This window comes from Phyllostomus hastatus, unplaced genomic scaffold (genome assembly GCF_019186645.2).
Source record: "Phyllostomus hastatus isolate PE091 unplaced genomic scaffold, TTU_PhHast_1.1 phas_contig_80, whole genome shotgun sequence".
Taxonomy (NCBI): domain Eukaryota; kingdom Metazoa; phylum Chordata; class Mammalia; order Chiroptera; family Phyllostomidae; genus Phyllostomus; species Phyllostomus hastatus.
The window spans coordinates 57,334,063-57,344,193 of record NW_025333960.1 but is presented as its reverse complement, the minus strand read 5'-3'; the positions used below and the strand labels follow the sequence as shown (position 1 = coordinate 57,344,193).

Sequence of the window (10,131 nt, the reverse complement as noted above, 5' to 3'; positions counted from 1 at the left end):
GTCCACAAACCCTCAATCTGACAGCTTCCACTCCAGGCTCCAGTTTCTCCTCCAGCTGCCCAGGAGCAGGGTGGGGGGGTGTGGGGAGCATGGGGTGGGCCGCATGCCTGGAGCCACTGCCCCTCCCAGGTTTCACAGTGGCAGGGGGTGGGGGCAGTCACTTCCTGGGCAAGCAGCTCGAGTCCGGAGTGAGAAGGGGATGACTGACCCGACAGAAGGCCTGCAGTGTTCCAACAAGAGCAGCTGCCCAGTGAGTGGCTGCCGGCCAGCTCACAGACCACTGCTCATGTCCCTGAGTGTGCACGGGAGCTCCAGGCTGGTACGTTCTTTCACAACCACTTACACCTTCCTTCTCCCAAACAAAATGTGAACACCCACCAACTCCACCTGCTGCTGCTGGTTTAGACTTCCTGCCCCAGGACCTGGCATTTTTCTGGCAGATGAGTCATGGGTACGAGTGCTCATTGTGGATTACTTGTAGTAGCAAGAAAGCCGGTACAACCTCAGTGTCCGAGACGACACTCTCAGCCATGGAAGGTGTGTGTGAGACATTCACCCAGGAAAAACATTCATGCCCTGGCCGGTGTGGCTCCATGGTGGAGTGCTGGCCAGCAAATCGAAGGGTTGCCGGTTCGATTCCCAGTCAGGGCCCAGGCCTGGGTTGCAGGCCAGGTGCCCTGGTAGGGGGCACACGAGAGGTGACCATACATTGAGGTTTCTCTGCCTTCCCATCTCAAAAAATTAATGAAATCTTAAAAAGTGTTCATGGCATGCAAAGAAAACAGGATATAAACACCAACTATATAAAATTGGGTGAACAGTGTAGCTCAGTTGGGGCATCATCCCATGCACCAAAGGATCCCGAGTTCGATTCTCGGTCAGGACACATGCCTAGGTTGTGGGTTCAGTGGGGCGCATGCAGGAGGCATAGTTCTCTAGATCAATGTTTCCCCCCCCACCTCTAAAATCAATACATCAAAAAGGAAAAGATGTTGACAGTAATAAATCTAAATTGTACAATTATGGTAGGTTTTGAGTGATGAACATGATTTATATGCAGCAATATATATTTTTTTACAATGAGAGCCTATAACTGACCCTTTTGGGGGGTGATCAGGTTTATTTCACTCTGGTTCCAGAGAGAGCGGAACTGGGTAATGGTTTGAAAGTGCGTCTCCGTTACCTACAGAGACCTAGTTGCTAACTGCTCCAGGGAGCAAAAGGCGAGAGCACCCCGGAGTCGGCGGTGCTCCTGGCTCACCTGCCTCCTTGGTTCTCGCCAGGCTCGGCTCGGTTTGGAGAGCGCAGCTCTCAGAACCTGTCTGGACTGCACAGATCAAAGCGCGTCTTCCCAAGACCGCGTGACTGGAAATGCTGGGTAATGCAGCTGTTCACAAAGCAACTTCCACTAGGAAACTGCTGGTGATCTTTGAAGAAGATCTACAGAGAATCGAATTCGGAAAGAAATCGGCCTCACGCAGCTCACGCTTCTCTTGCACAATTCCCAAAGTCAGGTGTGGATGGAGACACGTTCTGCCATCTGGCACACCTCTTTGTTACGTGGTTCATCACCTTCAGAGCTGCATTCTTACCCCATGGCCTTTGTTTTTTTAATCTTTTATTTTACTAAAATGAATTTTCAAATACTAAAAATCAAAACTCAGATTACGTAGAGTATTAAGAAGTTTTTGAGGACTTCTGGCCAAGATTAAGGCATGGGTAGACACACTGCACCTCTTTGCACAACCAAAAGAACAACAACAATTTAAAAACAAAAAACCAGAACTGACAGAAAATTGAACATGTATGGAAGTCCAACAACCAAGGAGATAAAGAAGACACACTCATCCAGACCCGCAGGAGGGGTGGAGACAGGCAACCGGGACTCACGTGGGAGGACTCACAGGGAGGACTCACGGCAAGGCAGTGGCTGGAGGACCGGTGCGGGCGAGGCGGCAGCTGCATTCACGTGCGGAGAAACCGGGAGAAACGCCTGGGAGCGGGATGGACCGCACAACCCAGGGCCCCAGCGGGGAAATAAAGCCTCAAAGCCTGTGACTGAAAACACCCGTGGGGGTTGAGGCGGCAGTGGGAGAAATTCCCAGCCTCAGGAGAGTTCGCTGGAGAGACCCACAGGCTCCTAGAACATACACAAGCCCACCCACCCGGGAATCAGCACCAGAAGGGCCCACTTTGCTGGTGGGAAGCGGGGGAAGTGACTGGAATCAGGCGCAGAGCGGAGCAAGCGCCATTGTTCCCTCTCAGACCCCTGCCCCACGCACAGCGTCACAACCCAGCGACGGGGTTGCCCCGCCCGGGTAACACCTGAGGCCCCGCCCCTCATGCATGACAGCTGCGTCAAGACAAAAAAAATGGCCCAAACGAAATAACAGATCAAAGCCCCAGAAAAAATACAACTAAGCTATGAAGAGATAGCCAACTAACGATGCACAGTTCAAAACACGGGTAATCAGCCCTGGCTGGCGTGGCTGAGTGGATTGAGTGCTGGGCCTGCGAACAAAAAAGTTGCTGGTTCGATTCCCAGTCAGGACACATGCCTGGGGTGAGGGCCAGGTCCCCCGTAGGGGACGTGGGGGGAAGGAGAAGCAACCGCACATTGCTGTTTCCCTCCCTCTCCTCTCTCTAAAAATAAAATCTTTAAAAAACTCCACCAGTAATCAGGATGCTCACAGAATTGGTTGAATTTGGTCACAAATTACATTTAAAAAATGAAGGCTACACTAAGTGAAATAACAATAGTGATGGGAGGAAACTGGGACTCAAATCAACGGTGTGGACCAGAAGGAAGAAATAAACAACCAGAAAAGAATGAAGAAACAAGAATTCAAAAAAATGAGGAAAGACTTAGGAACCTCCAGGACATCTTTAAACATTCCAACATCCGAATTATTGGGGTTCCAGAAGGAGAAGAGGAAGAGCAACAAATTCAAAACTTATTTGAACAACTAATAAAGGAGAACTTCCTCAATCTGGCAAAGGAAATAGACTTCCAGGAAGTCCAGGGAGCTCAGAGAGTCCAAAAGAAGTTGGACCCAAGGAGGAACACACCAAGGCACATCATAATTACCATAATTATGCCATAATTAGCCAAGGTAAAAATGAAGGAGAGAATCCTAGAAGCAGCAACAGAAAAGAAGACAGTTACCTACAAAGGAGTTCCCATCAGACTGTCAGCTGATTTCTCAAAAGAGACCTTATAGGCAAGAAGGGGCTGGAAAGAAGTATTCCAAGTCATGAAAGGCAAGGACCTATGTCCAAGATTGCTCTATCCAGCAAAGCTATCATTTAGAATGGAAGGGCAGATAAAGTGCTTCTCAAAGAAGGTCAAGTTAAAGGAGTTCATCATCACCAAGCCTTTATTATAAAAAATACGAACAGTAAAATGACAGCAAACTCACAATTATTAACAACCACACCTAAAACAAAAACACATACAAACTAAGCAAACAACTAGAACAGGAACAGAACCACAGAAATGGAGATCACATGGAGGGTTAGCACCAGGGGAGTGGGAGGAGGACAGAGGGGGAAAAGGTACAGAGAATAAGTAGCATAGATGGTGGGTAGAAAACAGACAGGGGGAGGTTGAGAATAGTATGGGAAAGGTAGAAGCCAAGTAACTTACATGTACAACTCTTGGACATGAACTAAAGGGGGGGAATTGGGTGGATGGGGTGTGCAGGGTGGAGGGGAATACAGGGGAGAAAATGGGACAACTCTAACAGCATAATCAACAAAATATATTTTAAAAGAGAAGTTTTCATTTTATCACATTTTCAAGTGACTGGTCCGCTGTCTGCGGGGGTGAGGGAGAAGTTGAAAAGAGGCAAAGATCAGCTTACGCACCAGTTAACGCCCAGTCAAATAAACCGGGGCCCAAGCTTTCGATGGAGGTGCCTTCGTCCCCTGTGATGACGACGGAAACACCCTTTGCGTGGGGAAACTCCAGGGTGCAGAAAAACCTGACGACGAGCGACCTTCGTTTCAGTCAGGCGGGGTCAACGAGGACACCCGGTGAGGACCAGTTAGCAGGGCGCCTCGCGTCTGCTTTCCATCGCCGGGGTCCCAGGGGTCTGGAGAGCCCCCTCCTGTCTGTGGAAGGAGACGTGGTACAGGTGTCACAGGTGTAGTGTAATGCAGACACTGGCCAGGAGCCTGGTCCTTCCGAACGTAGAACAGTGGTTTCTGACGTCACGTGGGTCATGGACTCTCGTCCCACTCAGAATGCCCACAACAGGAACACGAGTTTGGGGGTTTGCCAAATGAATCCCCTGAAACCCGTGGCACAGGCCCTGACCTAACATCACCAACAAGCACAGGTTTAGCCAACCAGACCCACATTTATTTAGGCCTTTTCATGTCAAAGGCATTGACGTTTTTCTGAGCGGACTTAGATTCCTGGCGGCTCCTCTCTGCTGCTTTGAAGAATGGCTGCAGGAGCATCAGAAAGTGAGGTCTTGATACGCACCGAACCATGCAGTTTGATGCCCAGTATTTAGTGTGGTTTGGCCAGATTTAAAACCCGGCTGGAGTCGAGGTGATGACGGAAGGAACTCAGTCCCGCACCGCCATCCCACGCCTGGGGGTGTGCCCACTGGGGGTCTTGCAGAACCGGGCCCACTGCCCCTGCCCTCGGGCACTGGCCTTTCCCCAGCGAGCCCTCAGAGGGATGGCCCAGTGTCCAGGAGGCCTAGAAGGGACCGCAGGGCAGGTGGGCCCGTCTGATGCAGCCTCCGCGAGGAGGACAGGTGCGTCTTCACCCACGGCAGCGTTTGAGAGCCCTCCCCAGTGTGCTCCGGATGGAGACCTTTACGTCTTGGACCGTGGACTGGCTCTGGTTTAGCAGGCAAGTGTGGGCGATTTCCCAGGTGGCTTAGGGTGACAGTTGTCAAAGAAGTGGGAAAACAAAGGCATGTGATTATTAAAATAGGCTCATATAATCAGAACATGATGTCAGTGAAACACACATATGTGTCTTAACGAAGTCGTGCCTCTCCCCATGCGTCACATGGACATAAGGCCAGTCCAGGACCCGAAGGTAAGCGTTTGTGGGCATCTCACGAGGCCGTGCAAAATTCCACCAGAAGGGCGGGGCCCTGCAGCCTCCGGGAGTAGGCTGAGGGCTCAAGGCAGCATGTGCTCCAGTGGTCCCACGAGTATATTGTCTACAACAGGAACCGCTGGTTACAATCCCCAGTGTGTAAATCACTGTGGCTTGTGTTTCGCCTGAAGGTTAACTGGGGGAGGAGTGGGAGTAAACAGGTACTTGAATGAAATCCAACTTTTATATAATAAAGTTTTTCATTTGAAACGTGCACTTCTAAAGGAATATGATAAACAGTGTTAAATTGGTGTATTAATTTTTTTTACTTACTGATTTTGAGGGGGGAGAGAGAGAGAGAGAAACAACATCAACTTGCTGTTCCACTCACTGGTGCACTCAGCGGTTGTTTCCTGTCTGCACCCCGACCGGGGATCGAACCCGACACCTTGGCTTACCGGGACGACGCTCTAACCCACTGAGAGGCCGGGCCAGGGCTCGGCTGGTACATTTTGAAAGGAGCATTTGTGAGAGCCTCGTTACTCTGAAGGTTTCCAGGTACGAAGGGAGGGACCCCCGCAGTGAGCAAAGGTGGGACTGCGTTTTCAAGACGAAAGTGATCGCAGGCTCTGCAGGAACCCGTAGGAGAACGTGGTCCCTAGCCACGGCCTCACCGTCTGCTCCTCGGCGGCTTCCGTGACCCCGGCTTGCACCATCAGCTCGTCCACGTTCCTCTGCAGGTCCTGGAGGCGCCTCCCCATCTCCTCCAGTGCCGTGTCAAGGAGCACAGAGCCTGTGGCTGGAAAGCCCTGCTTCAGCCTGCACCTGCTCGCCCCTGGTCTGACAAACGCCCTCCCCAGCTGCCACCTGTAAGACCCCCGGGGTCAGGGCAGGGGCTTCCTGGAGGTCTGTGGGAGCTGTATCTCAGCTCAGCTCTGAAAGCTCGGCTCCCCAGGTGTGGGCGCAGGTGCAGGGATGGGAGGTAGTCTGGCATGTTTCACTGTCTTAACCAAACTCTGATGAGGATGCAGATATTATGGAAATTAACTCAGTTTGTCATGTTTCAGACTTTTTTCCCTGTGGGAACCCACCTACAGAATCAGAAATTGCCCGTTCTACGTGCAAATGCTTTGCACAAAGTGTTTCAGGAGCCAATGTGATTGTGAGAAGGGAGCTCACGCTGGGCACACCTGACAACCTAACAGTCGCCTTGTCTGGATCTGCTCAGCCGGCAACACTCCTTCTCTCCTGTGTCTGAATTCACGTCTCAGCAAAACGGGGAGCTGCTCGAGTCACAGAACACGGCAGGCGGGGGAGCCCGGTGGAGCCCCCGTGCCGGAGGTGGTCTGAGTTCTGTCTGCGGGTTTCCGAGTGCGTGGCGCACCTGCAGGAGGTTCCCGGGCAGACCGCAGGTCTGTTCAAGGCGTGGCGGGAAGGCGTGGCTGCGGAGGCCTGTGTGGTGTGCGTGCACATTTCATTGCCGCACGAAAAGGCCTTGTGCCGCCAGTCAAGCCGGAAACAATCAGCTGTGGCTGGTAGTGAGGGCACCAGGATGCCACTTACAGGCACAGACGGAAACAGGGGATCCCGGGTCAAACATTCTCCACTGAAAAGCTATTCCACGGTAATCTGTCAGTTCAAAGCACCGCGGTTTTTGCTATAACACAGAAAAGGATATTTCTGAGATTTAATGTTGCAGTCAGAGCTTGAAAATGTTCCTCAAGTCCCTGAAGTAGACTTTTCTGCCTGAAAAAAAAAACAAAAAACAAAAAACAAAAAAACGAACCATAAGACAGTGAACATAATCCTCACTCCTGACGCTGGCATTTCAGGCGTGGTGGAACAGAACCGTGTGCGCAGTCGATTTTTGACAAGGAAAGTCTTTTCCACAAGTGGGGGGGGGGACGATAACTAAGCTGGTGGCCCCTCCACCGCACACAGAGACCAGCCCAAGGGGACTCCGCCCCTAAGCCTGGGCGCCCGAGGGCAGCAGGGAGCCCCTGGGTCGCCGTGGGCCCAGAGCCTGGCCCTGGGGTCCCAGCCACCAAGCTGGGCCTCGGCCGCTGGCCGCGCCCCAGAAGGAAGTGTGCCCGCTGCCGCGGAGGCAGACCGGCCCTGTGCGCGGGCTGCTTCGTGCTTCACAGACGCGGCTCCCTCCCCGCAGAAGCGTTACCCGCCACAGACTGGCCGCTGGCCGCCCAGAACCCGCCTCCTCGCGGTGTGAAGACCACCGCCCACGGCCAGCCGCGGTGTCCGGTACCCAGCAGGTCTCCTTCCTCCGGACCACGCAGGTGGAAGAACCTACAACACCGACAGTGGTGCTTCCTGGGCGGTCCTTGTCTAGCTTCGCCTGCCGGAGGGTGGGCGGGGGTGCAGCAGGGGGGGTCCGCAGGTCCCACCCCGCTCCAGGGTGGGCGGGAGAGCGAAGAGGGAGGGGCGGGGCCCCCACTCACCGCGCCCTGCAGCGCGCGCCCAAGGTCTTCGGGTTCCTGTGCATCCATGTGGACCCGGGGCGTCAGGGGGCGGGCCTGGCGGACCCGGTGGGGCCAGGTGGCTCTGGCGCGTCAGGGCCGCGGTGCCCGCTTCTGGTCCCGCTGCCGCCGCCGCCGCCGGCCGTCTAGGGAACACCTGAGAGCCTGGCTGGGCTGCAGCACCTCCTAACCCGGACGCCCCCGCGAATTCCTGGGCGGGGCGCGCCTCCCAACCCGGAGACGCTGAAGCTGCCCAGCAGGTCCTGGGAGAAGGCCTGGAAGGTGAGGGCCAGGCAGGGGGCGGCTTCATCCTGAAGGTCACTGTCCCGCGAGGGGGCGGGTGCGGGGCGGGGAGCGGCAACTTGTCTGCGGGGACAAGACCTTCCGTCTGGCCTGCTTCTCCCATCAGGCCGGAGCCGAAAGAGGTAGCCCTAGACCAAGCCGATCTCCTCCTCCCGCGCCTCCGCCTCGTTATTATTGCTGCTATTTAAAATATATGCAACACGAAACCCATCATGTTGGCCGTTCCTCAGGGCGCAGCTCAGTGGCCCTGGGCACACTCACAGGGCCGTGCAGCTGTGACCGCCCTCGACCCACAGAATTCTTCCATCTCTCGAACTAAGCCTCTGCCCCGTGGCACGCTCGCCGCCCCCGCCCCCGCCCCCGGGCCCTGCCGCCTACTCTGTGTCTGTGTCCCATCCCTTCACACCGGGCTGTCACTTCTCCCACGGGGTGGGGGGGGCCCTGGGGCCCTGGGGGCCTGGCCCTGCCATCACCCGTGCAGCAGGCTGTGCTCTCCGAGTGCCTGCCAACTCTGCGGCCAACTTGACAGCGAAGACTCTTGCCCTGACCTGTGTGGCTCAGTGGGCTGGGCGTCGTTCCGGACACCGGAAGGCTAAGGCTGCTGGTTTGATCCCTGGGCAGGGCGCACGCCTGGGTTTCAGGCCAGGTCCCTGGTGGGGGTGGGGGTGGGGGTGGGTGCGAGAGAGGCAGCCACACACTGATGATTCTCTCCCTCGTTCTCCCTCCCTCCCCTCTCTAAAAATATTTTAAGAAATAAAATCAAGAATTCTATGTTCTGCGACCCATGCCTGGCACACGGGCAACTCGTGCACCTGGGCTCTGAGGTCACCGGAGATCTGGACGGAAGCCCCCCGCCCACGCCCCTCCTTCTGGTGCCCTTTCAGCCCGAACGGGTGGCCGCTCCCGGGGCCCTTCGAGGGTGGCGACCTGTTTCGTGACTCTTCACCCTTGAAGCTCCGTGGGGCAGCGCCGCGTCAGCCTGAGTCACCCCCGTGTCCCAGGGGCCCAGCTGGGCCACAGCACTCGGACGCCGGGGCTGCCGGATGTTTGTGAAACGCGGCCGCCCGTGCGGAGCCGCCCGAATCGTTAGTCATCAGCAGGATGCGGATCAGAGCCACCCTGAGGTCCCAGGTCGCACCCACGACGGCCACAGTCGGACCCAGACAGTGACAAGTGCTGACGGGAGGTGGCCCGTCTGGGGCCTCGCAGCTGCCGTGGAGTCGGGAAACGGCGCGGCCAGTGTGGGAATAGCCCGCCGGTCCAGGAAACCTCGATCCCCCTTTCTGTATCGGCCCCGGAGAAACGACCACCTCCCTCTGCACGGAAAGGCGCACACGAGCGTCCACAGCAGCGCTCCTAACAACCCCCAGGGGGGAGGAGGCAGCCCAGAGTCCAGCAGGGAACGGGCAGAGCCCGGCCGGCCCCTGCGGCGGGGCATCACTCAGCCGCAAAGGGAAGCTCTGGCAGTCGCCTGGACGCGGGGGGGCCTTGAAGACATTCTGCCCCGTGAAATAACGCGGTTGGTACTGGATGATTCCGGCAGCCAGCTCCGTGCCCCCGGGGCCACCTCTCACCGCCAGGCCTTCCCTCTTGGGGTGCCTCGGGCCTGCCGTGAAGGACCTCGAGCGTCAAACTCACGACGAAAGGAAGCAGACGATGGTGCCGGGCAGGGGCAGTGGGTGTTTGGTGGACGCAGAGAGTGACCGGTGGGAAGGAACGGTGTGGAGAGGACTGTGGTGACGCCGCACGCCCCTGTGGGTGTGCTCAGTGCTACTGCGAGGTGCCCTTCAGCATGGCCGAGGTGGTCGTCAGTCTGACCTTATGCACACTTTCCTACAATATGTTTTCAAAGTGCATCGCCCCTTTGAGCTCTAGGCTCAGAATCCCAGGACCCCTGATTCCCTCCCCTCCCCCTCGAGGACCGTCTCCACTCGCCCTGGCGGACCCAGAGCAGCAGGTGGCTGTGGGCTGGCCCCCAGTTGGCCCACATGTACCAGGGACACAGGACCAGCGCCGCGAACCAGATGCTCCGGTGCGGGAGGCAGTCTGAATCCTTCCTCAACATCGGGAACAGAGAGGGTGGAACATTCTAGAGGCTTTACAGCAGGGCCCAGGGAGGGCGGCTGTGGGGGTGGGCGCAGTAGTGGCTCAGTAGGAACACCCCCCGTTTCTCTCCGGCCCTGTCCGGCTTCCTTCTCCGACTGGTGTTTGCGTTTCCCTACTCACGCCCGAGCTGCGTTCCAGGTCGCTTCCCGTGGACACTCTGGGTTGCGACAACCCAGAGACTGCGAGGGC

General features: G+C 56.2%; 1 protein-coding gene across 3 annotated transcripts; it reads right to left on the bottom strand.

Moving 5' to 3' along the window:
* Positions 1-3,679: 3,679 nt before the first annotated feature.
* HSBP1L1 (heat shock factor binding protein 1 like 1) lies at positions 3,680-8,461 on the bottom strand. 3 transcript variants are annotated; one of them, XR_006787039.1, is made up of 5 exons: positions 7,516-8,461; positions 7,236-7,363; positions 6,741-6,808; positions 5,396-5,831; positions 3,680-4,893 (listed from the first exon to the last, which is right to left on the bottom strand). XR_006787039.1 is itself a non-coding variant. In XM_045850455.1 (5 exons), the coding sequence occupies exons 1-5, from the start codon at positions 7,561-7,563 to the stop codon at positions 4,861-4,863; spliced, it is 372 nt and encodes a 123-aa protein (XP_045706411.1). In that variant the 5' UTR covers positions 7,564-8,461; the 3' UTR covers positions 3,680-4,860. The 3 variants fall into 3 exon arrangements, 2 of the variants coding, with proteins under 2 accessions (XP_045706411.1, XP_045706409.1); XM_045850455.1 differs by having other exon boundaries at positions 5,737-5,831; XM_045850453.1 differs by having other exon boundaries at positions 3,680-4,113; positions 5,737-5,831.
* Between the last annotated feature and the right edge of the window lie 1,670 nt (positions 8,462-10,131).

Coding starts and splice junctions, on each gene's coding strand:
- HSBP1L1 (XM_045850453.1), bottom strand. CDS start 7,563: ATGGATGCACAGGAACCCGAAGACCTTGGGCGCGCGCTGCAGGGCGCG. Junction 7,364..7,515: donor GGCGCGCGCTGCAGGGCGCG/GTGAGTGGGGGC, acceptor TCGGTGTTGTAG/GTTCTTCCACCTGCGTGGTC. Junction 5,832..6,740: donor TGCAACATTAAATCTCAGAA/ATATCCTTTTCT, acceptor TTGACACGGCAC/TGGAGGAGATGGGGAGGCGC.